The 26,993-nt window shown below is 62.6% G+C and overlaps 2 protein-coding genes across 8 annotated transcripts; both read right to left on the bottom strand.

Moving 5' to 3' along the window:
• Positions 1–436: 436 nt before the first annotated feature.
• Positions 437–6,375, bottom strand: FES (FES proto-oncogene, tyrosine kinase). 6 transcript variants are annotated; one of them, XM_009090228.4, is made up of 19 exons: positions 6,219–6,370; positions 5,287–5,532; positions 5,016–5,189; positions 4,851–4,947; positions 4,307–4,490; positions 4,037–4,174; positions 3,807–3,926; positions 3,614–3,736; positions 3,355–3,541; positions 3,196–3,273; positions 2,774–2,983; positions 2,555–2,677; positions 2,300–2,353; positions 2,057–2,175; positions 1,761–1,855; positions 1,543–1,666; positions 1,276–1,433; positions 941–1,063; positions 437–786 (listed from the first exon to the last, which is right to left on the bottom strand). In XM_009090228.4, exons 1-19 carry the CDS (start codon positions 6,363–6,365, stop codon positions 644–646), a joined length of 2,643 nt encoding a protein of 880 aa, XP_009088476.2. In that variant the 5' UTR covers positions 6,366–6,370; the 3' UTR covers positions 437–643. The 6 variants fall into 6 exon arrangements, with proteins under 6 accessions (XP_009088476.2, XP_018769583.1, XP_018769582.1 ...); XM_018914038.3 differs by having other exon boundaries at positions 2,555–2,929; positions 6,219–6,372; XM_018914037.3 differs by having other exon boundaries at positions 2,555–2,983; positions 3,617–3,736; positions 6,219–6,372.
• Positions 6,376–7,993: 1,618 nt separating this feature from the next.
• Positions 7,994–23,134, bottom strand: FURIN (furin, paired basic amino acid cleaving enzyme). Of its 2 annotated transcripts, none has more exons than XM_018914054.3 (16): positions 23,000–23,134; positions 19,757–20,124; positions 15,950–16,048; positions 15,239–15,334; positions 14,560–14,688; positions 14,234–14,310; positions 13,792–13,880; positions 13,421–13,593; positions 12,381–12,593; positions 12,191–12,291; positions 11,974–12,077; positions 11,675–11,792; positions 10,597–10,776; positions 10,386–10,510; positions 9,853–9,969; positions 7,994–9,777 (listed from the first exon to the last, which is right to left on the bottom strand). In XM_018914054.3, the coding sequence occupies exons 2-16, from the start codon at positions 19,934–19,936 to the stop codon at positions 9,209–9,211; spliced, it is 2,370 nt and encodes a 789-aa protein (XP_018769599.1). In that variant the 5' UTR covers positions 19,937–20,124; positions 23,000–23,134; the 3' UTR covers positions 7,994–9,208. The 2 variants fall into 2 exon arrangements, with proteins under 2 accessions (XP_018769599.1, XP_030084257.1); XM_030228397.2 differs by lacking the exon at positions 23,000–23,134 and adding an exon at positions 22,010–22,161.
• Positions 23,135–26,993: the final 3,859 nt, after the last annotated feature.

The following is a 26,993-nucleotide window of genomic DNA, read 5'->3' as shown; positions in this document are numbered from 1 at the left end:
ACCGAACCGGCCGGGCGCCGAACGGGCCCCGACCCGCGGGGGCGGCACCGAACCGGCCGGGCACCGCACGGCCCCGGCCTCGCGGGAGCAGCCACCCCCAACCCCGCAGCAGAGTCGAGATGCCGGTGCCCTCCCGGTGCCCTGTCCCGGTGTGTCCCATCCCGGTGCCCTGTCTTTGATCGCTCTCCCGGTGCCCTGTCCCAGGGTCCCGTTCTAGCCCTCTGTCCCAGTGCCCTGTCTCAGTACTCCCCATGCCAGTTCCTGTCTAAATGTGCCCCATTCTGGTACTTCTTTTTGGTACCCCGTGCTGGTGCACCGCGTGCCCTGTCACAGTGACCCATGCTGGTGCATCACTACAGTGTGTCATCCCAGTGCCATGTCCCAGTGCCACGCTGCAGTGCAGTACAAGTCCGTGTCCCCTCACAGCTCCTAGATGTACAGCTGCAGATCTCGAATGTTTATTGTACAGGACAAAGCCGGGCAGGAGCTGTGGGTGCCATGTCCCACCCTGAGGTATGCAGGAGCCCCTGCCCTGGGGCTCAAGCACCATACAGCCACCCCGCTGTACCCACTGCCCAGACAGGGCTCTGCTGTGCCCCCCAGCAGTGCCACGGGATGGATCCAGGGCCCCTGGTGCTCCCTGTCACCGCTGTCTCTTGCGGATGGCAATGAGGTCCTGGTGGATGGTGCAGAAGTTGGGCCGCTTGTGGGGGTCATACTCCCAGCAGCGCTGCATCAGCTGGTACACCTCCTCAGGGCACTGCTCGGGAGGGTCCAGCCGCAAACCTGGGCAACGGGGATGGGGACGTGTGTCACTGGCCCCTCACTCCCCACATCCCACTGTGGGATGTGTCTGGCCCATCCTACAGGCACAGCTCCACAGTGCTGGACCCACAGCTCATGGTGGCTCTCAGGAGCCAGCCCCAGCCGGGTCCCCTACCATGCTCTACTGCCTCCCGCGTCTGCTGGTTGCTGAGGTTGGCATAGGGGATGGCGCCCAGGCTGAAGGCTTCCCACAGCAGGATCCCAAAGCTCCAGACATCGCTCTCTGAGCTGTATCGGCCTGGGGACATGGGGCAGGACAAGTGCTGTTGGCAGGAGAAATGCATGTCACCGCTGCCCAGCTGTGCCCGTGCTCCTGAGGGCTGACATGCTCAGGGTCTCTGCCTCCTTCCCCAGGACCAGGTGTGTGGGAGTGGGATAGTGCCAGACTCCTGGCTCCTGGCTCCCAGATAAGCTGCGGGGTGCCAGGCCATGCCCGGCTCCATCCCATACCATAATTGAGAGCTTCAGGAGCCGTCCACTTGACAGGGATTTGCTTCATCCCCCCTGTGGAGGCATAGATGCCATCCTCCTCTTCCCGTGACATCCCAAAATCACTGATCTTCAGGGTGTTCCTCTCTGTCACCAGGCAGTTGCGAGCAGCCAGGTCCCTGAGACAGCCCCAGGCAATCAGCCATGTGCCCAGCTGTCCCTGGGGCTCCACCTGGCACGGGATGGGGTGGTGAGGATCCCAGGGCTCCCCATCCTGCCAGGGCCCACCTGTGGATGCAGTGCTTGCTCTCCAGGTACTCCATGCCAGCAGCAGCATTCTCTGTCATCTTGACCAGCTCCTTCACGCGGAGGTGGGGACCCTCGCTGCGCAGGAAGGTCAGGAAGTCCCCCCCTGTGCCCAGATTGCAAGAGGCGGTGGGTGCCAGGCAGCACTGGCAGCTCAGCCAGGCATGGGTGTGTGGGGACAGTGGGGACGGGGCGCTCACCCTGCACCAGCTCCATGACAATGTAAATGGGCTGTTTCTGAGTGCAGACGCCGATGAGACGCACAATGTTTGGGTGCCTGTACTGCTTGAGAATCCTGTGGGGACAAGGATGAACACTGTGAGTGTAGGGGGGCCCGGCTGCCCTGGGCACAAGCCACCCATCACCATCCCCAGGGCACTCTGCCCAGCCAGCCCTGGGACACAGCCCTCAGCATGAGGGTGTTGCAGTCCCAGCAGTGTCCAACAGCTCCAAGAGCAGACAGATGTAACAGGAGAAGCCCAACAGCCACACGGACCTAGCTTCCTGCAGGAACTTGGCCTTGAGCTCAGGTGGAAGGGTTTCCCGGCAGGATTTCACAGCAACGGGGGAGTTGTCAGCACGCAGGCGTCCACTGAACACTTCCCCAAAGTTACCCTTCCGAGACACAGGTGCACCAGGCTCAGCTCACCGTGCGGCCCAAGGGAAGAACCCTTGTCCTCCTGCAGACCCTGTGAGGACAGCCCTGCCCTCCTGCAGACCCCACAGCACCCCATCTCACCCGACCAATGCGTTCCCCCAGCAGCACGTCCTCGTGGTTAAGCACCCATTTGTCCTGCAGCAAACAGACACCCGTGAGCTGTCCCTGGCCCACGGACCCATGCAGGCCCCTCTCAGGCAGAGTCCAGGTCCAGGTTCCCCTGTCTAGCTGGAGAAGCACGCCTGTGCTCTCAGCCCAGCCATCAGCAGGAGAAAGGGCCAGGCAGAGCTGCCCCTGCCCAGGGGCCCCCATCCTCCTCCCCACTGCCTGTATCACCTTGGGCACAGCCCTGGCCAGGACAATGCCACTCTTGCGGGTGATGGGCTGCTGGCTCTGCAGGAGGTGCTGGATGAGCAGCGGAATGGTGGGGAAGCTGTCACCCTCCAGCCGAAACATGTTCTGCAAGGAGGGAGGCCAAGAGGTAGCGATGGGCAGGAACCCACACCTGCCCATGCAAGGCCACCCCAGCCATCCCCCCTGCTCGTGGTCACTCACACTGACAGCCTGGATGATGAAGTGCCGGGGCTGCCCGTCCCACAGCACGCTGAGCACATACTCCTGCTTGCCCTGGCTCTCCCGCACCAGAAAGTCCCCGCTGCAGGTCAGCAGCTCCTGTACCTCCGAACGTGGGATGGCCCCGTGGTACCAGACCTGCTGGCACAGCGGCTTCTGCACGTCTGGGATTAGGGGCACCGGGGGTGGCAGCTGGAAGGAGACAAGGTGAGCCCAGCCATGCACACTCCTGAGTTGTGCCGGAGGTAGGGCAACAGGAGTGTCTGGAAGCTGTGCCCAGGGCAGGTGGGAGCAGAATCTGGAGGTGCTGAAGCCAGGGGGGCTGTGTGGCCAGAAAGGAGAGGACAGGCTCATCGAGGCAGCTGGGCAGAGAGCAGGGTGGCGGGAGGCACCCAGGGACTCACCGAGTACTTTGGGCTGAAGATCCCCGTGATGTGGTTCTTGAGGGTCTCCAGCGCACTGGCCCCGCTCCGCTCCTGCTCCTGGAAGGAGGCACGGGCTGTGCATCAGCTGTGCACCCCATGCCGGCGGCTCCCAGAGCACAGGAGGCGAGGCTGACTCACCGTGGAGGACACGGACTGCCGATCCTCTGGCAGAGGCAGGGCAGGCAGGGGGTCCCTGGTGCCCAGCTCTGCCAGCTTGCTGGCCAGCAGGTCCCGCTGTGCCTGCAGCTTGGCCTGGGCACACAGGCAGCCCTCGAGCTGCTGCCGCACCTCATGCAGCCCCTGCCGCCTGCCCAACAAGTGCACCCTGGAGAGGGGAGGGGACAGGGCGGTCAGCACCCGCTGCCTGGGCCCCTTGCCCCCCTCTGCTGCACCTCACCGCTCCCCGGGGCTCCGGCCCTGCTCCTCATCATGGATCTCTGCCTTCAGCTCCTGCATCTGCTGCTCCTTGATACCCACGGCCTCTGTGGCGGCCACCAACTCCTCCTCAACCGAGGTCAGGCTGCAAGAGATGGCAGGAGGACTTAGCCCCTGCCCCTCACCTGCCCCTGCCCACGGCTAGTCCCACTCACCAGTGCTGGACACTTTCAAGGGTCAGCTCATTCAGCTGCAGCTCCCCCGGCACCAGGTTTTCTGTGTCCTCCAGCAGGCTCTCATCAAAGGACACAGTTGGTGGCATCTCAGATTCGTACCTGCGGGCAGCCAGGACAGCTGTGCCTCCACTTGCCCTTTGCTGGCCTCTGCCAGCCAATGGCAGCAGGGCCGTACCCAGCAGAGAGGCTGAGGCTGTGTAGAGCCATACTGGTGGCTCTGGATGAAGCTGCTGTACTCAGTGGCAGGGTCGATGGCCTGGATGGCACTGGCAATCTCCTGGTGCATGGCCAAAAGATCCTCCTGGACCAGGCTGCTGATGCTGCAGTACTCGCTGAGGATCTCCTTTCTGTGGGAGCACTGCTGGTTCTGGGGGGCCGTGGGCATGTCCAGGGGTAGGGAGTGGGGTGCAGGGCTGGCAGCAGGGCACAGGATGGGCAGTGGGGCACAGGATGAGCAGCGGGGCAGGCAGGGCTCTTACAGGACGAGGACCATCTCCTGCTGCAGACCATAGAGGGACTGATGCAGGCTGGGCAGCACCCGCTGGTAGTGGTGCTGGTGGTGCAGTGTGGCCGCCTGCACAGCCAGCACGTACTGATTGTGGAGGGCATGGAGCTTCCAGAGGCTGCGCACATACTTCTCCTTCGCCTTGTCCCGCTCCTTGTCTGTGGAGAGAGGCTGTGGAAAACCCCAACCACCAGCACATCACCTGCCCCAGCACCAGGGCAGGGGTCAGAGGGTGAGGGCTGGGAGAGGGTCCCAGGGCAGGCAGGGGAACCAAGCCTGGGTGGTTACACTGTGACACAGAGATGTTCCTGACCCCACAGCATGGTGTCCCAAGGTCCCCAGGCTTCTGCCTGGCTTCCTGGGGGCCAGGCTGGGCTCTCCTCTATGCTGCCCAGCCCCAGAACCCCCACCCGCTCCAGGCTGGGCTGTAGTTTCCACAGAGTGCAGGGTGCTCCAGCCATCCCTGACCCATAAGGGAAGCTGGGAGGTCACGCAGGGGACAGGGGCCAGGTTGGCACCTTTGCTGGCCTCCTGGTACTTGCGCTTGGCCTGGGCGCTGTCACGGGCCAGGCTGCGGTACTGTGCCTTCAGCTTCTCCATCTCCTGCTGCGTCGTCTGGAGAGGGACACAGTCAGGGAGCAGGTCCAGCACCTTCTCTCGCTCCCCTGCTGGCTCCAACATACCCGGCTGTACTCCTGGCTGAGCTGCTGCCACTGCTCGCTGAAGGCTTTGCGCAGCTGCTGCTTGTCGCGGATGAGCAGGCTCAGCTTGGCCAGCGGCCCCGCTGCCAGCTCTTCTGCGTGCCGCCGCAGGGTCTGGCTCAGCGTCTCTGTCCGGCTCACCAGCACCCACCAGGACTGCAGGAAAGGGAGTCAGGGATGGCGTGGAGATGGCATCCTCCAGCAGCACCTCATGGGCTCTGCAGGGCGCAGTCCTACTCTGAGGCATCCCTACCTTCTCAATGTGACCACCATGGTTGCCATGGAGCTGCCAAGTGCCCTCCTGCTTTTCCAGCTGGGAGAACATGTGGTGCAGCATCCCTGCATACTCCCGGTCGCTCTTGGCCCGCTGTGACATCCACTTCTTCATCAGCTCCAGGAGGCGCAGCTCCCCATCCTGCAGCCGCAGCAGGGCACTGTGCCCCTGCGGGCACCACAGCTCCGGCCCAAAGCCCATGGCACCACTGTCCAGCCAGGGGGTCTGTGGGGCACCAGGACAGCCTGAGCCACAGCTGCTGCCCTGCACTGCCTGCACCAGTGGCCGGGCCCCTGGCATTTCACACACTCCTACCCCATCATCTGGTCTGTGCAGCAGAGATGGCCCTCCCCACCCACTGCAGACAGCCCTGCAAAGCCTATTCAAAGCAGCAGGAGGAGTGTTCCAAGCTCTGTGGGAGCAGGGGCCTATGGAGATGGTGCTGGGAAGGAGGAAGTGCGGAGCCATAGACAGCAGTGTCACCTCTGCCATGCACAGGGCTGCTCCCCAAGGGCAGCGCGGCTGTGCCCCCCACCCCTGGCAGGGTCAGCCCCTCCTCTCTGGCAATTCCAGTCCTGTCCTGCCCTTTCCCACCCCTATGCCCACAGTGTGGGCCGGGACACTGGTGGGAAGCCAGCAGAAGCTGAGGAGGATGCTGAGCCCCAGAGAAAGGTGCGGAACCTGGATATGTCCCAGCATGCAGAACTCTAGTAAGGCCATTGTGAGTCAGACTGATCCCAGTGGCAGTTCCCAGGTGCCCTGCCCTGAAGCAAGAGTGCAGCAGGGGCAGGAGAGTGCTGGGGCACCTCCCTATGCAGCGCAGGATGTCTCCTGGCACAGCCCTTGACCCCACCAAGATCTACCCCCCCCAGCCCTACAAAGGAGTCCCCCTGTCTCTGCTAGTACCTCACCAGGGCACAGTCCTTCCAGCCTATATTTGTTGTTGGGTCTTCGTTGTGAGGCTGCTGCTGGCGTCCTGCTGGGGCCGGGGCTGACGCGGTCTGGACCCGGTGCAGCTCCGGCTCCTGGGGAGGAACAGGAAACCCAGTGCTGACCATACAGCCATTGCGAGATTTCCTGCGCTTCCTCCCCTCCCTGCCAGTCCCCACGCCAGCAGCCAGCACACAGTTCTGCTGCAGATAGGCAGTTCCCAGCCCCACCACACCTCCCAGCTGTCTCCCACCAGGGCCCGACACCACCAGGTCCAGCCCTGTCACCTAGGGCTCCACTGCTGCTGTGGAGCCTTCACTCAGCACCAGTCCCACCCAGCAAAGCCCCCTCAGCCATGCCTGGTCCTGCCTGACTCCCAGTCCCACTCCATTTCCCTGTGTCTTCAAGGGACTGCAGGACCTGGGGGGTCCTGAGAATTCTGTGTAGCCCCACTGAATTGTGGCCACCCTGTAACCATCCCCAAGCCTGGCCCTTGTGACCATGAAAGGCTGCAGGACAGAGCACCCACTGATGGACACACAGAGTGCCATGCCCCAGCACTTGCTGCCTGCCTGCATCCACATAACCATGACCACACTGGGCACCTCCCCTTCAAAGGGCTTCCCTGGTGCTAGGACAGCGCTGCTCAGCCCTGGCAGCTGCCACCACCGCTGCCACTGCCCAGTGGCACAGCCCAGGTCAGCTCCAGTCATCTCAGCCTAGCCACCACCTGGGTGTTTGGGCCTGAGCCCTCTCCTGTGACTCGCAGGGAGGCTCCGGCGCCAGAGGAGTTTCAATGTCACCGCAGGACACTGCCGGGCCGATTCCACTTTCAGAGGAAGTCAGGGGAAAAGCGTGTCAGCCGGGAGCTTTGCTGACTCGCCTTCCTATGGCGGAGCAATGTGGGGTGGCCACGTCCTGGAGCAGCTCCAAGGAAGGGCTGCTACCGTACTGCTTCTCCCACCACCTCCATCCCTTCAGCACACCCCCGGCAGCGCGGCTCCCCTCTCCGCCTGGCCAGGCTGCTCCTGGGCGGTCAGGGCTGGGCGGTTCTGCGTCTGACCGCAAGGCCAACAGCTCCCTTCGGAAGGCAGATTGCTGCCCGGCCCCAGCCCCGCCTCGGGAGAAGAGGAAGAGCAGGGTGAGCGCGCTGCAGTCTCTGCAAGCCGCTGTGGCCCCAGGCACGGCGAGGCCGAGGGACTGCTCTGTGATGGAGCGCAGCCACAACAGGCTCTTTTGTGGGGCGCGGTGAGGCTGGGCTGGGCTGGGTCTGCAGCTTGGCCACAGCACGAGTGGGTCCCAGGTCCAGCCAGGCCATTGCTGCACCAGGGTGTTGCTAGACACAGGGGCTGCAGCCGGGCCACAGGCTGTGGTGAAGGGACTGAGCCTCGTGCTGTGGGAAAGGGGTGCCAAGTCCCCAGGCTTTAACACGCACACACACACACCCGTGCAGCCCCCCTATGCATCCCGTTTCTAAATAACTGCCCTAGATGCACATCTCCATGAGCAGCTGTTTCCCCTCGCTCAGGTGAGGGACATCCCCTGCCTGTCCCCACTGCAGCTCCTGCCCAGCACTGGCTACTGCCCACAGCCAGGGAAGGGCAGCCCCTGGCCCTGAGGGAAGGTCTGGGCAGGGCTCCAGCCCACCCCTTGCACCTGCAGAGCAGATCTGGGTGCCCCTGAGGCCCACAGTCTCCACGGCCAGGCCACTGCCCCAGCCGGGCACCCATGGCATACAGAGCACAGGCAGCGGAGCTGGTTTGCATAGTTCTGAACATTTAATAACTCAGTCTCTCTAGCGTTATATCCACATCCATTAAATTAAAAACAGGCTCAGGAGGCAGCTCCCGGCTGATTAAATTACAAGAAAAAATTACTGTGCACCAAAAAGTTGTTATAGAAAAATAGTCCTGTGGCCCCTGGCCAGTGGCTCCATCCACGGCTGGCCCCGGTGTGCGGCGGCGGACGGCAAAGAGGCGCGTGGCACTGGCCCCCAGCCCACGGGGAAGGGGCAGCAAGGGGAAGGGCTCCAGCGGGGAGCAGAACAGATTGTCACCAAGTGGGGGCAAGGCACGTTGGGGGGCTAGGGCTGCAGGAATGCTGGGCACTGCCCAGCACAGGCAGGACGCAGGCAGAGCTGGGGCAGTGCTGGCACTGGCGCTACCTGACAGTCCCAGCCAGCAGCACCTACAGCCCTCCCCAGGGGCAGAACACAAGGGGCCCAAGGCAGCCCCCCAAAGCAGGGACTGTGCGAGGGGTCCCTGCCCAGGCTGTGGGCTGTGCCATGGGCACAGGGTCAGGCGGTGCCCAGCCTGATGCTCCCCGGTGCCAGGGCTCCTACCCGCTTCAGGCAGCGGCGGTGGGATGGGCAGGCAGTGGACAGCAGCAGTTGAGGCCTGGCCATTATTGCTGTCAAAGGGCACGGGTGGAAGCAGACAGGCCCAAAGGAGGTGGCAGGGAGCTGGGACACAATGAACTGAGCCTGGGACGCAGCTCTGCACAGGCTGAGGGTGGGAGGGGCAGGGGGATGCTGTGACACAGCCTGGGCTTAGCCCTGCCACAGCCAGCCCACCTTGAGCCATGGCAACCCAGGGATTTCACACGCTGCCCACCCTGGAGAACTCACAAGACTCCAAGCAGCAGCCGTAATACCCATCAATGGAGACACTGCTGCCAGTGCAGGGCCAGAAAGTGTCGGGCTCCACTGCCACCAAACACCCCGGCATGGGGCACAGGATGGACACAGGGCCGGGAGAGATGGTGCAAGACTGGGACGGTGCTGTGCTGGGGATGGTGCCTGCAGGACCATGCCTGGCCACCCAGACTAGGGCTGAGGGATGGTGCCAGTGGGTGGGAGCCCCGGGCTGCTGCAGTGCAGGAAGGGGACAGGGGCAGAGTCCAGGGCCCCTCAGCCTCACCTGCCCCAGGCCTGCGGTGCTGGGCAGGGAGGAGGGAGGGGCAGGAGGGCTCATCAAAGGGCACTTTGGTCTCTGATGAAGGCAGTCCTCTCGCTGTGGGCCTCATAATCCTCACCGTCCGACTCAGAGGGACCCTCCTCCTGCCAGATGTCGGAGGGGAGCCCCTTGTAGGAGATGATCCCGCTGTCCAGGGCATACACCTTCACACCCCGCAGGCTGAAGCCTGAGCGTGCTTGCAGCACCAAGAAGATGGTGACAAAGATGATGACAATGAGGATGCAGCTGAGGCTGGCGATGAGGACAGGCAAGTTGACCGGAGGGGGGGCCTCAGCTGGTCCTTCGCCGTCTGCCAGGGCAGGGGACGCGCGGCTGCTCTGTGTCTGGTGGGAGCAGGAGAGGTCCAGGCTGCTGAAGTGGGAGTGTGCAGGACAGGTGAGGCACTGGTTGGGGCCAGGTCCCGCACAGGTGGCACAGGAGGGGTGGCAGGGCAGGCAGAGGTGGGGTGCAATGGGCTCCACGCTGTTCTCCAGGTTGTAGTGCGTGCTCTGGACTCCGGGTGCGAAGCCGGGAGGGCAGCGCTTCAGGCAGCTCTTCTGGTGCAGGTAGTAGCCCTCCTCGCAGACTGTGGGACAGGCAGGGTCAGCTGGGCTGGGGGCTGCCTGCACCCGCATTCCCTCCCTGCTGTCCCCATACTCACCCACACAGGTCTGGCTGGGGGTCAGGGTCTTGCAGCCACTGCTCTCCAGCTGGTTGGAGAGGCTGGGGGAGTCGGTGGCCGTCCCATACAGCACAAGTGTGAACTTGGTAAGTGTGCCTGCAACAACGCAGGGTGAGGACCACAGAGGTGCCCACAAGACCACTTGTGCCCATGACAGGCACTGGGAGGGGGCTCACACTGGTCCCCCATCCTGGCTGCCAGGGCACAGCAGGGTTGTGCCCACCCCCTGGGAGAGTGTCTCTTGTGGGGCCATGACCCTGCACAGGACTCCCAAGGGGAAGGGGGGTCAGGTGAGCTGGCATGGGATCTCCTTCTGCCTGGACTGCACCAGAGGGGCTGCAGCACAATCCCACATACCCAAGTCCAGCCTCTCCCCAGCCACTTCACCCAAAACATCCAAGATGTTACTGGCCCCTCAGCTCAGGAGCAGGGGCAGGCGGGGAAACTGGGTGACTACAGAGCTCACATCCCAGACTTGGAGGTAGGCAGTGGATGGGGAAGCACACTCCTACCATAGTTCTTGGCATCACTGGTATTCTCAATCTCCAGCACCCACTCCCCAGAGGGGTCCTCATCCCACGAGTGCGTTGTCATGAAGGCCCAGTCATTGAAGCCATCGGCTGAGAAGTCGTGGGGCCTGAGCAACAGAGGCAAGACGTGGCTGTCAACACATCCCAGACTCACCAGGGGCCAGTGTGGGGCACCCCAGAGCCCAGCCCGTACCTGGCAGCGAGCAGGGTGGAGCGGGTGCCCATGGGGCTGACCAGGTGGATGGCCAGGTCCCCCCGGCGGTTGTAGGACAGCGTCAGCCTGGCCTGCGCGTGCTCCAGCCGGCTGATGTAGTTGGCTTTCCCCAGGCAGGCATCCACCTTCCGCCGTACCTCGAGACGCTTCCCAATGTCCCTGTCAAGGGCAGGCAAGTGTGAGGCCAGTCCCAGACCAGGAGGACATGCCCAATCCCCATTCCTTGCTGTGGGGCTCTGCAGCTGTCCTGGGGACTGGGCACCAGGATGGCTAGAGCGGGAATCAAATCCGCAGTGGGTCAGAGTGGCACCACCACCGTACCATCCCCAGACGGGTGCAGGCAGGAGAAGGCGTGCCCCAGCTCCTGGGCATGAGGGGCGGGAACGGCGCTGCCTCCCCAGGCGCCGCTGCACACGAGCCCTGAATAGGCCCTTTATTCACACACCACAGGCCAGCTACACCCTGCATGGCCCAGCCACAGATGGGATGGGCAGAGCCGTCCCCATCCTGGGGCTGGCCAGTGGCCCCCACGATGCCGGCCCTGGTGCCAGCACAGGATGTGCCTGCTGTACCCACACAGGGCTGGCTCCCCAGGGGGTCAGGGCAGGGCCCAGCCCTAGCTCCCTTCATACACAGGAACATGATCCCCCCCGCCCAGGAGCCCCAAGGGAGTGCCCTGTCCACAGACAAGACTGCACATGCTGCACTGCGGCAGCAGCAGCCAAGCAGGAGTCAAAGGAGCTTCTGTCTGCCCCCATGAAAAGCCCCTCTGTCCAGGATGACTCGTGCTGGCTGCACCCCAACCGCAGCGCCCCAGTCTGCCCACACTGACTGGCCCAGCCCCACAGCAGGGAGGCTCATCAGCGACGTCAGAGCTGGATGGCTGGAGGGGCCTTTCCCAGCTCTCCCCAGGCTCTTGCAGGAGGATGCTCCAAGGGTCACAGCAGCAGTTCAGTCCCCGAGATTCTGCCCACTCCCTGCTCTGGGCCCAGAGGCTCTCAAGCTCCTGTGCAGAACAGATGCTGAGTGATCCTCTCCTGGGCTCACCAGCCCATACCTGGGCTCTGCAAGGATGTCAATGACACACTTCCTCTGAGGTCCCACTGTAGTCCAGTTCTTGGCCAGGCTGACCATGGCCCCTGCATCCAGCAGGCCGTAGCCATACGAGTGGCTGACTGTGGACAAAGAGGAGGTCAGCACCGCTCCCGGGGGTACCCAGTGAGGCACGTTTGCCTGGCCATGCTGCATGCTCACTGGGCCCTCCTGCCTCCTTCATCCCACAGGGCTGCCAGGGCACTGTGCCTCAGCAGCCCAAGGCCAGTGGCACGTGTGGGACTGGGAGCAGCACCCCGGTACCTTTGCGGCCAACGCCGTTGGTGACCCAGTCATTGGCATTCAGGTGAGCTGGCTTCGAGGTCTGCACCACCAGGTGCTGCATGTCCCGCCACGTCAGGTTCTTGCTACAGGAAGACATGGAGTTCAGGTCAGTGCTAGCTCCTGCTGGCCCCAGGCAGGTCCACGTCCAGGTGCCACTGCTGGATGGGGCTGGCAGCCACCCCCGTCCATCCCTTACTTGGCTTCCAGGGCGAGGGCGATGATGCCAGCGGCCAGGGGTGCTGAGGCTGACGTCCCCGTGTGCAGCTCAGTGCACTTCTGTCTGAGGTCGGTCGTCACCTGCGAGGAGGAGGCCAGGGCAGGAAATGCTGCAGGCACATCCCACCCCCTGAGCCCCTGGCCTGCGGACAGCAGCAGCCCCCACTCACAATCTGCTTCTCATTCTGGTTGCCACTGCTGTAGGTGGTGGCGAGGGTGGAGGAGCAGGCCTCGCTGTACCAGGGCACGTTGCCGTACTGCGTGGTGCTGCTGATGGACAGCGTGTAGATGCTGTTGGTGTAACCGTCACAGTTGCAGCTGTCATGCTCGCGGCCCCCATTCCCAGACGCCCAGACGAAGATGGAGCCCAGCCCGCCTCGGCCCTAGCAACAGAGGCAGGGTGAGGGCAAGCACCAACACTGCCACACACAGGAAACCCCAGGCTGGAGCTGGGGACAAGTGGGTGGCGCCAGCCTGAGTCAAACAGACAGCCGGGACATGGGGGACAGCACGACACCCCAGACACAGCTCACCAACCTGGGCGCCCTCACCACCACTGTGCCTTTGGAGGGTGCCCAGCACCTCGGCAGAGACTCCAGAGCTGTCCCAGTGTGTGACACACCAGGCAGCAGGAGGCCCAGACAATGTGAGGCTTCCAGGAGCCCAAGTCTTTTTCTGCTCAGTCTGGCCTTACTCTGTCTGCATGGGATTGCAGTGGCTGGCAGAACTGCAGGAGCCCACAACACAGTCCTGGCCATTTCTTGGCACCCAAATGTGGCAGCTACCCTCGCAAAGGACGTGACAGAGTCAGCATGGCACCACATGCATCTCTCTGTAAGGAATCCTGGGCAGAACATGACAGCTCCCCAGGGGAGCAACACTGACAGCACAAAGGGACAGTGGCGGACGATGGGTGGAGGAAGTGAGGGTGAGCAGCTGGCACAAAACCAGAAAAGAACCCGGGGAGGGCTTGGGAGAGCAGGGAGAGAGCATCCCACACAGGAGCCCTCACAGCCGTGAGATAACACCACATGGGAGGAGTCCTGACTCAGAGACATCGCACAGGAAGAACAAGAAAAACTACCAGAGCCTGATCCTAGAAGTGGGCTGGAAGATGGCTCATCCTGGGAGGACCAGGGTAACATCCAGGGCAGGTGTGGGAGGAAGCAGGAATAAGGCCAGTGCTCCTCCAGCAAACCCTCCTTCTCACCTGGCTGACCCCACGGAAGAAAGCCTCCTCTGCCAGCCGGGCCGGGCCATCCACAGTCTTGCCGTCGTCCTCAGGGCCCCAGCTGGCACTGTAGATGTGGATGTGGTTGGGGTTGAGACCCAGGGAATGGGCCTCCACAGCATCGGTCACCTCCCCATCCAGCATGCGCACTCCTAGGGCCAGAGAGCAAATGTCACCGCTGACCGGCCGGGGCAGAGAACCCCCAAGGCTGGTGAGAACGCCCAAGCCCTGCTGCCACCTGTGCCACGGGCTGTCACAGGGCTGCTGCAGCCAGCAGGGCCACGGTCCCCAGCTCAGCTGCTGCCGCAGCCACTCAGCACCCCCAGGAGCCAGCGCAGGGCAGCACCCACCTCCGATCCTGGCGTTGTATGCCACACCAACTCCACAGATCCCATTGTTTGCCACCGCAGCCACTTCCCCAGCACAGCGCGTGCCATGTCTGCAACCGAAGTAGGACGAAGCATGCTCACACAGGGTGTGAGGAGCACAGGGGTCAGTGCGGGCTGCAGCCCCAGCAACCCCCACCCGGGCTGCCTCCTGCTCCCTCGAACCAGGTAGCCCATGAAGGCTCCTCCATCTTCCCTCCTGCTCCAGAGCCAAGGCACTGAACAGCCCACACTGGCTCTGGGCAGAAAAAGGATGCTGCTCACATCAAAAAGGGAGGTGAAGTGTTCCCCATGGGGCAGAAGTATGCCACCAGCCTCACAGCTTCCAGCAGCCCATGTCAGGTGGCACTGCACCAAGTCCTTGCCACATTAGGCTCTGTGACTTAACCCCTCCCTCCTGCCTCACCTGTTGTCATTCATCTGCGTGTAGCGGGGCTGCGGGTCTGGGTCCTGATCGTTGACATCAAAACTTGCCCCTGGATCCTGGAAGACAAATTGGACACTTGGAGAGTGTCTACTTCAGCCACCAAGCCCCACTGCCCTTACTCCATGCCTGTACTCCATGGCACGAGGCTGAGCTGAGCAGGGTGGGCAGGCTCCAATCCCATCTCAATGTCCCACCATGGGTGGGCACCAGCCCTGTACCTCACAGCTCTGGGGCTGCACTGCATGGACACAGCTGCCCAGACCAGCCCCCATGGCACTCCACCCTGCACCATCACCCAAACTCACATAGTTGGCTTCCAGGTCAGGGTGGTTCTTCTCAATGCCGTCATCCAGGATGGACACCACGATGCCCTTACCCGTGTATCCCTGTTCCCAGGCCTGACGCACGTTCAGGTCCCGCTGGTTTGTGTTGTACTGCCAAGAGAAGCCTTGGCACTAGGAGATGCACCCAGCCATAGCCACTGTGATGGGCCCAAAACCCACCAAGCTCTCAACCTGCTCTTCTGTGGGTTGTGACAAGGAAACCCAGGGACCTGGGCACAGGGTTGGGCACAACTAGCTGAGAAGAGATGCTCTAAAAGCAAGATTGAGCCCAGCCTGTGCTTGAGTCCCACAGACAAGGCAGTCTTTGCAGAGATCAGGCTTGTGCCCAAGCTCCAGGAAGCAGGCAGAGGCAGGGACCCGTTCCTGGGCTGGGCAAAAGGCTGTACCTCCTCGTCCAGCCCTGGGCCCCTCACCCGCCCTCCCAGCACTCCAGCCAGGAGCCACAGCTCTGTGAGCAGAGCCTCCTCCCTGGGGTGTTCCACAACACAGCACAGGGCTTTCCCCCTTCTCATCCTCCTCCTCCTTCCTGCCAGCCTAGCAGCAGCTGCTGCCTGACAGCAGTTCCTACGTTGCCACACCTGTGTCCCCAAGCTCGCAGCCACAACCATGAGCACAGGCCCCCTTCTCACCCGACACTCACCAGGTACCACTGCTGAGGGAACTTGGGGTCCGTGGGCTCCATGAACACGTCTCGCTTGGTCCTGCGCTTTGCCACCTGCTGCTCCAGCCACTGCACCTGAGGGCAGAGAAGGTGTGGGGTCCCTGCCGACCCCTCACACCACGAGTTCCTCATGACCCCAGCCCTCAGCCTGCCTGGAGGGGCTCTCCCTGGGACGCTCACAGTCATCTCTGGCCTGGCAGAGTACTGGACCTGTCAGAGCTGCTGCCACCCCCAGTTCACCCCTCCAGGCCCCCCTCCTGGCTGTGCCCTGCAAAGGCTGTGCTCCAGTGGAGCGGGACGGTCAGAGCGCCAAGCTCTGCTGAGACACGGGCTGCCAAGAGCTGCCATGCCACACCACACACCACAGCCCAGGGCCTGGGCTGAAGCCAGAGGGTGAGGAAAACAGCAGCCCCCACACACCACTGCTCTGGGATCTGTTTATTGCCCTGCACACCTTGTCCTGCGTACAAGTACACAGAGCTCTCCTGGGCCCTGGGATTGCAACAACCCACAGGCCACTGACGCTGGCTCCACCAACCCCCTGCCCTTTTCAGACATGTGGTGGGCTCCCACCCGTCTCTGCCTCTGCCAAGGAATGGTTAAAGCAGCTCAGCCCTGTCTTGTATCCCGCACTGGCTCACGTGCCTTTGAGAAGTGCGGGGACCAAAGTCAGGCCCTCCTCGCTCATACCTGGGGTTCCCTGGCCAGGCGGCTGTGCCAGGGCTGGTGGGGTGACAGGGAACGCTTCGCCACAGCGCGGTGCCGAAAGTGGTAATAGTCACCAAAGATCTGCAACAGAGAAATGCTGCTTATGGGACAGCCCTGACAGCCTGGTCTCCCTGATTCTCTACACCCCATGTGTGCAATCCTAAGCTCCAGGGCTGCCATGCACAGGCTGGGCCCCCACTCCAGACTGGCTGGTATTATGTCTGGTACTCTGGGCGGGACCACCTGTAAGAAGCTGTGGCAGCTGGTGACAAGGCAGCTGGGAAGACCCTGGAGTAGCAGAAATGCAGCTGCTGTGCACCTCACCCTCCTGCAGGTCCCCACGTGGCAGCAAGTCTAACATTGTCCAAAAAAACTGCTGTCCCAGCAGGAAGGCCCCAGGCAAGCAGTGGCAGAGAGGGACAGGCCTTTCAAAGTCAGCCTGTGAGAGACACCAGACTCAGAAGACAAACACAGTGCTTCTCTCCCAGTGCCACCCAGCTCCTCCTGGAAGAAGGTCCCAGTGCCTCCAGGCCCCACACTCCAGGTGGTCCTAGCCAGGGCAGGGTCTGCACCAGCCTCTGCACCTTTGGACAGGCTGCTGGCTTCTCCCCAGGTGCCCCACTGGAACACCCACCCAGTCCCAGCCTGTACCCGAGGCACAGCCAGTTTCAGTGGGGCAGAGCAAGGGGCATGCAGGCACCCAACCCCAGCGGGGTCCAACTCCAACTGCCAAGCAGCCATGCTGTCCTCATCCCAGCTCCACTCCCACATGGGGACAGCCCAGACTGACACTCCAGCACAGCTCAACTGGGGCAGGACAGGAATCCAGGACAGCTGGTGGGGCCAGGAGGCCATTCTGCCGCCCAGATGGTTATTTTTAAACCCCAAACCCTCTCCAGTGCTGTCATTTCCGTGTCCCCTCTCGCACATCCTGGGGCTGACGGACACTGTGACCCCACCCTGGCCGCCCAGGGCCTCCCAGCCCAGCAGCCTGCCCTGCCTGGGGAGAAGGGGACAAGCATGCACACAGCCCCCTGTGAGTCACAAAGCCCAGGCAGCAGCCACAGCCAGGATCCAGCTGCCCAGGCTGTGCCAGAGCTGGAGGGGCTGGGCTGCAAGGGCTGTAGGAACATGAAGATATCTCACCCTCCTCCATCTCACATTGCCCCAAAACAGTCTGTTTGGGGCTAACAAACCTCCCCAGCTTATTAGAGCTCTGAAGATGTGCTGCCAATTTGGACAGCCTGGGTCAAGCAAGGTGCACCCAGGTGAGCACCCTCAGGCCCAGAGCAGCAGTCTGCTCTCCCAGGTACACACTTCATCCCAAACCCTGGACCTGTTCCTCTGGCATGCCGTGCTCACCAGGATGCCTGTCAGTTCAGAGCCCTTGAGGAGGTGTCAAGGTACAAAGCCTCTGCACAGGGCTGGTGGGGGAATGCAAGATGCAGGCTGGTTGCCCTTCCTCAGCATCCCTCACCCCCTCCGGAGTGTTCCTGCACACAGATTGCAGCTCTGACTGGTCATCCACCTGGATTAGGTCTGCACTGACACTGTGGTGGCAGCCAGGAGCTGGCCAGCCCACACACTTCCACCCTAATCTCCACTGTCCCGGTCCTCAGCAAGGACAAAGCCACCCCCAGCACCACGTGTCCCTGGTGCCAGCTCAGTGCTGCTGCCCGACCCCTGGCAACAGCTCATAACTACCCTGGCCAGCCCCAGGGCTAGTAGGCTGCCTGTATGCCTGACCACAGCCCCTGGAGTGGAGGGGCTGAACTAGTGGACCCACATGCTGGACCTGCAGCCCAGTGTTGTGGGAGACAGGACCACCCCCTCCCAGGATGGCACTGTCCTGTCAGCACAGCCCAGGGATGGCACCATCAGTGTCCTTCCCCAGTGACCCCAATCCCAGCAGTGGGGGGCAATGCCTGTGCCTCCTTCTCTGCACAATCCCAGCAGTGCAAACCCCTACACACCCACCTCGCTGCCACATGCAGCCCCCACCTCTGACCCACGACCCCCCACTGTCCCGTCTGTCCTCCTCAAGCCCTCCCCAAGGCCACTAGAGCCAGTCATGGGCCCTCTGCCCAAGGTGCCACTGGCTCCCATTCCACAGGCAGCAGCATGGCCACAGGTATGCCAGGACAGCACAGCTTTGGGGATAGTATCCAGACCCCAGGCTGAGGCCAGGATCCTCTCAGATAAGGACTCTGGGAATCCTCTTACTGGGGCACTGCCAGATGCACCCAGTCCCCCCACCCCCAGCCTGGCTGCATATCCTGTCCCAGTGGCAAACACCCCCAGGAGCAGCAGTCCAGAAACCTGCAAGGGAAATCCCCAGGCTCTTTCCAGCCATGCTCTTCCCACTGGACTGCCACAACCCATCTGCAAAGCCCTGGCCAGCAAACCTCATCCCACAACGCAGACAGAGGGACAGGCTCCAGAACAGAAGAAAACATGCCCAGACCAGAACTCCTGCCATAGCCTGGGCTGCTGCAGCCTGTGGGGCTCTGCCGGCAAGGGCAGGCTCACTGCTGTGAGGGGATGGGGAGATAGGAAGAGGTGCCAACCTTTAGGCACAGAACCGTGGTGCGGTGAGAAGACAAGGGCAGAGCTGGCACAGAGCCTCTGTGGTTCACAGGGACTCATGACAGGGCTGGGCTCCCAACTGAAGTACAAGGCTTTGCACTGTGGAGATGAAGGCACAGAACCAGTGCCCCTTGGCCCCCGCAGCCAGGCCTGGGACCAGGCACCACAGCATGATGGGGAGCACTGCCAGGAGCAGGCTGGTGGTACCTCATCCTCATCTCCACTCCAAGGAGTCTCATCAGAGATCCAGACTGGTGGGACGTGCCACTCTCCCAGTCCCCTATGCGTGGCTGCTGCCTTGGCCTGACAAGTTCTTTCCCCTGAGACCTGCTCTGAGCCACTTCCACACTGACAGCAGCTGCCTAAGGCAGTGCCATGGCCCATCCAACATGGACACCCTCACTGGGGTCTAGCCACAACCCCCACAGTTCACTCCTATGACACAAGTCCTAGAGGGCCCAGAGTACCCAGTGCCCATGCAGGGCTACTTCTGGGTGGCAGGACAAGGTCCCACTGGCTCCTGCAGCAGCCACCTTCCCACTGCTCCCAGCAGCTGCTCACAGCGAGGTCCTGACACCACAGCCACCGGTTGTGCAATTTCCTCTGGGATTTCACCCCGCACTTCCTTCCCAGAGAAACAGCTCACTCCCAGCGCAGCCATGCACACTGCCTGGTCGCTGGCTGACAGCAGGGAAAGCTGAGAGTTGGGGAACCTGCTGACACACCTTCTGTCAAGGACAGTTCAGGAGAAGGAACACACAGCTGTTGTCAGACCCCCTCAGGGGACAGCTCAGAGGCGCTGCTGCTGTCCCGCTGAACCAAGGCCATGCCGCACTGGGCAGCTTGCTGTCGGGAGCAGCAGTGGAATCTGGAAGCCTTCCCCACCCAGCATCGCACAGTACTTCCAGTCCAGCTCCTCATGCTAGGATGGGCTTTTCCTCCTTCCCCATCCAGCAGGCAGTGTGCCACACCAGGTCACCAGGCGGTCCCAGCGACAGGGGGAGACCCTGGCTCCATACAGGTAACTGCCACCATCAAGTCAAGGCAGCAGATGCTGGAAGGCCACAGCAAACGGGCACAAACACAGTGGCCCTGCTGCCAAAAACAGCAGGCCCCAAGCCAGCTCTGGGACTAAGCTCAGCGCCTGTCCAGACCATGTCAGGGAACATTAGTTCAGTGAGAAGAGGGAAGCAGGAGACTTACCGGGCCTAGGTTGAGGAATCCATGCTTCCTGGCCAGCCTGTCAGCCTCCTGGGGTCCTGCAGGGACGAGCACAGCCCAGGTGTTGGTGTAAATATGCTGGGCCAGCACCTCCTGGTCCAGGAGAGTGAGGGCAACCACCAGAGTCCAGAGCAACAGCAGCGAGCAGGGCCTCAGATCCATCAGAGTATCGGGGTTCCTCGAGCTGGGCAGCAGGAGGGTCCTGGGAGAAGCAGGTCCAGCAGCCTCCCAGCGTCAGCACTCCGAGGCACACTGGCCTCTCTGCCCTACTGGTCCCAGCTCAGCCCAAGCCCACATGGGGCCAAGCCCACAGAAGCACAGGAACAAACCATCCAGGACAGAAGCACGATCTGCAGAGACAGGACAGAGGTCATGCACCTTTCCTCATACCTCGGGAGGGCAGGCTGCACCACGCTGAGACGTGGGTCAGCCCCTGGGCAAGGGAGCCTGGCACACAGCACCTGCTGCCCCCCATGGCACACCAACAGCCAAGGAGCCGCCTGGCTTGGGCGTGTGCCCATGTCTGCTCCTGCGTAGAGGTGCTGTTTACCTTGCCTATTACCCAATGTTTGCTTATAAACACAGAGAATTTACCAGGAGGAGAGGAGGGCACCAAAGGAGAGGAGAGGCAAAGCAAGAGAGACTGCTGTGCCTCCTGCTGCCACTACCCCTGCTCCAACTGGGATGACACTATCTGGGTACTGAGATGGGAGCAACTGAGATGGGAGGCCTGCCTCTCCAGTCCCAAGGGGAGGCCAAAGGAGATGTCCTCAGGTGCTGTGTGAGGAATCTCAGCAAAATGAGAGAATGGAAGGAGAAAAGTCAAGGGAAGCTCCTGATCTCTAGCAAACCTGCAGGCTCTCATCTCCACAGCCATTGACCAGGCAGTGCCTGGCAGCCATGGCAAGCGCTGTGCTGCCTGTCACCAGCAGCAGCTCAGCTCTGCCCTTCCTCCGGAGCACAACATGGTGACACCGGTGTGACTCATCCCCGCAACCTGGGGGAACCAGGACCAGGAAAAGGGGCGCACCATCACCTCCAGCACGAATCCAGGGATGCCCAGGAACAGCTCACACTTTGTGGGATGGCAAACACAAGAACTTGTAGGGAAAGAGCAGGGAATGACCCACCCAGTGTATGGGAACCCGTGACATGATCGTGCCAGGGTGAGCTGCACACCCGGAGCTCCAGAGGGACCCAAGAATATCTGATCGTGCTTCAGAGACAGCTGGAAAAGTGAGAGCCGGCAGTGCCCAGAGGAGCCACATCCCGCTCCGTCCAGAAGTGGCCACAGCGAGCTGGCAGCCTGCGGCACTACCAGAGGAGAGAGCTCCGAGCAGCCGCCGGAGACCCCGCCAGAGGCTACGGCACAGACAGTGCAGCACTCTGGCACAGCGGGGTTTCCATCAGCGACCATACCTCGGGCCGGAGCGCCCCAACAAAGCGCCCAGAGCCGCGAGCACCCGCCGGAGGCTGTACGGGAGCCCCGGGTGCCAGACTGTCAAGGCCCTCAGCACAGTACGGCACAATGGAAAACTATCTGCCGTGGTCTGCCACTGTACGTGCCAACACCTGGCCCCCAGGCCGGCCTATTTCCCCACCTCGTTGGTCCCGGCGCCAGCAGCCGTCCCGCTCCGGCGGTGACCGCTGCACGTGGGGACAGTCTGGCCGCCGCGGGAGAGCCCGGATCCCGCGGCGCCTTCCCGCCGGACCCGTCGCCAGCGAAGCACCGCGTGCTGGGACGGCCCGGCCACCGCACCCAGCCCGGAGCCTCGCTCCCGGCTCCGCACCGCGGCCCGGGCCGTGCTCGCTGCCCAAGGACCCAGCCCCGCACAGGAGCAACCCAGCGGCCCCGGGCTGAGCGGCGGGCCCGGGCCTGCACGCACGGGGCGGCTCCAGCGGCGGAGCTCCGGACGGCGGCGGCCGGGCTGGGGCCGGCGCGGGACGCGGCCTGGCTGCCCCTCGGTCTCCCGCAGCGGCGGCTCCGGCTGCCCCCTCCGCAGCTCCGAGAGCGGCCTCCCGGCCCCCCGCTCGCTCCCGGGGACCGCCGGGCCCTCACATCCCCGCCGGCAGCGCCCTAAGCCTGGGGCTGCCGAGCGGCTGCGGTCCCGCCGGTTGCCCCGGACCCAGCCCGTCCGCCGCCCGGGTCCCGTCCGGCAGGGCCGCCCCAGCTGTCAAACTGCGGTCGCCGCCCGGTCGAGCCACCCCGGGCCGATGCCGGTCCCGCGTCCTTACCGCGCGGCCTGCCCGCTCCGCTCCGTCCCGTCGGCAGCCGGGGCCGTCTGTCGGCGGCGCCGCGTCACGCCGCGGGGCGCCCGGAGCGCCCGCCCCGGAGCCGGGCCCGGCCCAGGCAGGGGCGGCCGGGGCGGCCGGCGGGGCCGCTTGTTTACGCCGTGCAGCTGTCAGCGCCGCCCGGCCCCGCCCCGACGGCCGAGCCACCGGCCCCGCGCCTCTCCCTCGGCTCGGCACGGCCCGGCCCGGCCCGGCCGCCGCTCAGCCGGGCGCCGCCGGATGCCGTCACCGCCGCCCGCCCCTCCGTCCCGTGCTGCATCGCCGGGTCTGGCACGGACCCCCGGCAACCCCTCCGCGCCGCCCGCCAGGGGCACCGCCGGTATCGGGGCCGTTCCCCGTCGCCAGTCCCGGGCACGGCCCGGGGCTCTGCGCGGCCTCTCGCAGCCAGCACGGGGCTGTCCTTGCACCCGGGGGGTACCCTATGCCAGCCCAGGCAGGAAACCCGGATCTGCGGTGTGAGAGCCGTGAGCCCCCGCCACGGGCCCGCGGCAGTGACCGGGGATGTAAGCGTGCCTGCAGTGAAGAGCACGCAGATGCCCAGTCTCCCACCTGGTGCAGCAAGCGGTGCGTTATGCTGTGACACGGGGCTGGCAGGACATGAGCCCTGACAGATTAGCCTGTTCCAGACCTGGCAGACCCCAGAGTAGAGAGTTCCCCAACCAGGCTGCAGGAATCACACTTCCCATGAGGTCCATATCGTGGGGCTGCAACCCCAGGTCGGTGTGCAGCACCCTGGCAGAAAAACTGTCTGGTAAGGAATAACACAAGGTAAATCTATCAGCCCCGTTTCAAGAGAGAGACTTCCACCAAGGAGAAAAGGTGTGAAGTGAAACACAGCTTCAGTCATTTGTAAAGAACAACCCACGGTGGGCACGGGACCATGTCATTAGCAACACAAATTCAGAACCCAAAGTGACCTGAACCCAAACTGACCTGAATCCTCCACACCCGCGATGAGTCTGGCAGCCCGGGGCAGGGGTAGGTCCTAGTGCTCTTTACAGAGAAAAGGAAGTCAGATACCATAATCGAGATTGTGAAGCATTAGCAATCACACAGGAAACAGTCACCTTGGTAACCGAGATGCTGAGAACAGCCCAGAAAATCTAGAACAGGGCAGGTTGCTGTGCTAAACTGGGTTAGTTCTGCAGGGCAGCACCCTGGCTGCAGGTATTCAGGCTGGGCCGACCCTGCCAGAGACCACCAGCCACAGGGGCTGTGGTGCCTTCTCCCCGTGGCCACGGTCCTGCCACGGGGAGAAGGCACCCACCAGACAGGCAGCACTCACCCCAGAGTCACTGCAGCATGCTCAGGAGTTGTCCCTATAGCTGGCAAGCCCAGGCCTGCCCTTGGGGGCACAGGGAACCAGCTGTGCCCCTGGGGTTATATGGAGGATGAATGGACAGGGGCAGGTCCGGAGTGGTGGTGGGAGGGAGGATGGGACGCGGGCTGCCTGCCCCACCCATGAACCTTATTTCTGGATGCCTCCTTTGGGCGCTGGCAGCCGTGCCTAGGCAGGTGAGGAGCTGCTGCGCAGCCCTGTGACAAGCGGAGCTGAGAGGAGCTGACAAAGGGCCCTTGTCAGCACGGGCTTATCGCGGTGCTGCAGGGCAGGCAGGCAGGAAGCACCGCGCTCTTACGCAAACCACTGGCCTGGGACCCGCGTTGACCCCACAGCCCTGCCAAAGAAAACGCCTGGGTCGGGAGGCACCTGGCTGCAGGTGGCACAACGCCACGGAGCGGGAGGAGACCCGCTGCCCCAGCAGCCCCGGGGCCCGGCTGCAGAAGGGGCAGAGAGGGCCCCCCAGCATGGCCCTGAGCAGCCGATGTGCCCCGCTTCCCTCACAGGGCTGCCGGGCACCCCTCTCTGCCCTCAGCCACGATGCAGCCAAGGGGTGAAACAGCGACTGCCACACATCTGCCAGGATTACAGACCTCCTCTCAGACTTGGGGACCATGGCTCAGAGGCACCAGTGCAGCCCAGGAGGCAGCAGGAGCAGCTGCTCCATGCTGCAGTGCCCAGCAAACTGGCAGCACTACTGCCAGCCAGTCACACTGTCCTGTCCTGCGAGGTTTGCCCTGCCAGCATTCCCTGGGGTTCTCACTACGGCCACAGGGGCCAAACTGCTCACTGGGGGTGGGAGAGAGTCCCCCACACTCCACCGAGCACAATGTGGTGTGGCTTGGCTGCACACACAATCAACAGAAACTTTTCCACTTTAATGGAAAATCAGGTTCATTTTTAGTTTTCAGGTTGCAGAATACAACTGCCCATCTGGCCAAGCTCCCTGGGAAACAGAGCAGCATGGGGCTGCACCCCTGCCTACAGGCACCCCAGCCTGGGGGACCTGCAGGATTGCAGGTGAAAGCAGGTAGTAAGTGGGCAATAGCAGGAAAAGGGCAGAGAGCCCACTCAGAGAAACCAGCAGAGAAAACCAAGTAACAGGCAGCAACAGCAGCCAGAAGCTTCTGGATGCACCAAGTCAACACCAGCTTTACCCAGCACAGAGCAGCCTGCTCTGCCCCCTATGCCAGCAGAGGTGAGCCCACAGTCCCCCTGCTGTGCTGTCCAGCCTTCTCCCTGCACACATTCTCACACTCTCCCGCAGCTAAGGCTGCAGTCCCTTTCCCTGGAGTCTCTCTAGTCCATCCCCTCCCCTCCACACTGGATAGTACCAGCAGGCCCTTTGGTGCCCAGGGAGCTGAGACTGCCGTGGCCCAAGCAGGATCTGTGCTCCACAGGGTCAAGCTGGCTCCAGCAGCTCTATTTAACTCGGACTCCCAGACACAACATCTCACTGTAGCCACATGCAGCGACTCATGCCCAGCCCAAACACCCTGACCTTGTCCTGCGGTACAGCTGCAGACACAAACAGCAGCTGCTCAAGGTGAGTTCTGTAACTATCTGCCTTAGGCTTTGTCAGCAGCAGTCCTAATGCTGCCAAGGTATCGATCCACAGCCTAGTCTGGCTCTGCCCCGCTCTGGGCTGTGGGACCTGCCCTTCCATCACCTGTCCTGTGATAGCACCCTGTCATCACCTGCTAGTCAGGTGCAGGGTTATCCTTGCCCAGCCTAAGTCCATAAGGTGCCTGTGGCACTTGGGGCGTTCTACACAAGTGACACGCACAGAACACACACACACATGGGCAGGGAACACCAGGCTGGGAGCCCACCTGCAGCCCAGCAGTAGGAATGCCATGAGCCCATGGGCTTCGTGGGCTGGGGAGGGGGTGCTCACAAGCACGGACACACAAACCCAGCCCAAAGACCAGCAGATGTGGCTGGCACAGCACTGAGGGGCAGAACTGGCCCATGCTCCAGGCTCACTCACAAAACAGCTGCCAGCCTTCTATGGCCTCACACCAGCCCAGGAATGGGGGGGCTCAGCCCCACGAAGTGCCTCCCACCCTGCTGCAGCCCAGCTGCCAAGCGCTGCAGGGCCAAGATGTCAGCAGCCACTGCTCTGGGGAAAGGGAACACGGGGCAAAAGACTTCACAGTGAAGGGTGTCTTCCTGCCATGGCCTCCAGCACCCAGAGCCACAGAACTGAGCCAGGCTTGAAGGCATTTCCCGTTTGCCCAGGTCTTTAGTTTAGCTTCACCTGAATGGGACAGTATCTGCTTTGTGTGCAATCCCCAAGCTTCCTCATAGCTGTGGCCAACTGCTCCTTCAAGTCCTGTTAAAGCTTATTCTTTGCCACGTGGCACAGGAGTCACCAGGTGGGAACACAGTTACAACCCTCAACATCAACAACATAAACACGGTGTGGGTGCTCTGTTTGTCACCTGGGTGCAAAGGCCAGAAGCACACCAACAAGCAGACAGATCCACTCTTGCTCGTTCCTGGCTGTAGGTGCTCTAGGATTATAAAGGCACCAATGCCCCAGTTGCTCAAACAAACCACCAGCTTCAGGGCATCATTTCTGCCTGCAGCAGAAACGGGTCTGTATGGAGGGCACTGCAGGGACACCCTGCCCCAGAACTAGAGCAGGGACTGAGTCAGTGCTGCAAAGGACTGGGCCCACCTGCCCCCATGCCTGGATCTGCCCAGCCCTGGCATCTCTATAGGTCAAGGAGAGTCCCCCAGGAGAGAGCCAGCCTCCATGGTGGCCTTGGGACCTCTGCAGCCAATTCTGGGATCAGACTAGGGTGGTACTGCTGCAAAAATTTGGGTCTGCTCTCCCCTAGACTGGCTGCAGGAGATGCTGCCAGAGGGACATCTCCCAACCCAGACCAAGGACACCAAAACAAAACCACTTTCCTGAACTTCCCTTCGGATTGTGCTCCACTGCTGACCCACCAACTGGAAAAGCACATGTGCCCTGGCCTTTCCTGGTTGCCAGAGCTGGCCTCACCCCACAGGGCCTCTGCCACACAATCACGAGAGCATCTGCTCTGGTACTGCCAGCAAACTGTTAAAGCATGGCTCTGCCCCTCTGCTTCCTAAATTTTCCTGCCAGCAAGCAGATTTCATGGAAGATAAAAGGGTTTCCTTTTCCTTTCTTCGTAGAAGCCAGCAGAAGGTAGCAGATGTGGCTGTAGTGGCTTGTGACGCAGTTTTACCAGCTTCAGAGAAACGATTATCTTCTGTGGCAGGATGCGCGCATAGGGACGTCCTGCACCAGCGGCTCCCCGTCACCGTGGGACCGCGCAGCCCTCGGAAGCTGAGACATGCCGACACAGGCAGCACCCGGCGGCTTATGGAAAATCCCCAAGAAGCAGCCGTAGCCGCAGCCTTTCCCCACAGACACTTTACCACACCCCCGCCAGCGGGACTCCCGGGAGCTGCCCCAGCCTTGCCGAGCAGCGATGCGCCGCCGGCAGCAGCCGCGCCTCCCGGCGCTGGCCAGGCCGGGGGCTCCGGGGGCCCGCGGCGAGGCAGGAGCTGTCTGTCCTTGCCGCCCGGGCGGCGGGAGCCGGGCACCAGCGC

Source organism: Serinus canaria, chromosome 10, assembly GCF_022539315.1.
Source record: "Serinus canaria isolate serCan28SL12 chromosome 10, serCan2020, whole genome shotgun sequence".
NCBI lineage: Eukaryota > Metazoa > Chordata > Aves > Passeriformes > Fringillidae > Serinus > Serinus canaria.
This window is presented reverse-complemented; position numbering and strand designations above follow the sequence as displayed.

What these genes read in the sequence shown, in the direction of transcription:
- FES (XM_018914036.3), bottom strand. Translation starts at nt 6,365, where the DNA reads ATGGTCAGCACTGGGTTTCCTGTTCCTCCCCAGGAGCCGGAGCTGCAC. An exon ending in CAGGAGATGGTCCTCGTCCT is followed by an intron (nt 4,175 to 4,306) that starts GTAAGAGCCCTG and finishes GTGCTCCCACAG; the next exon opens with AAAGGAGATCCTCAGCGAGT. An exon ending in GCGGGAGGCAGTAGAGCATG is followed by an intron (nt 787 to 940) that starts GTAGGGGACCCG and finishes CCCGTTGCCCAG; the next exon opens with GTTTGCGGCTGGACCCTCCC.
- FURIN (XM_018914054.3), bottom strand. Translation starts at nt 19,936, where the DNA reads ATGGATCTGAGGCCCTGCTCGCTGCTGTTGCTCTGGACTCTGGTGGTT. An exon ending in GACATCCTTGCAGAGCCCAG is followed by an intron (nt 10,777 to 11,674) that starts GTATGGGCTGGT and finishes TGCCCTTGACAG; the next exon opens with GGACATTGGGAAGCGTCTCG. An exon ending in TCCACCCTGCTCGCTGCCAG is followed by an intron (nt 10,511 to 10,596) that starts GTACGGGCTGGG and finishes TCTGTTGCTCAG; the next exon opens with GCCCCACGACTTCTCAGCCG.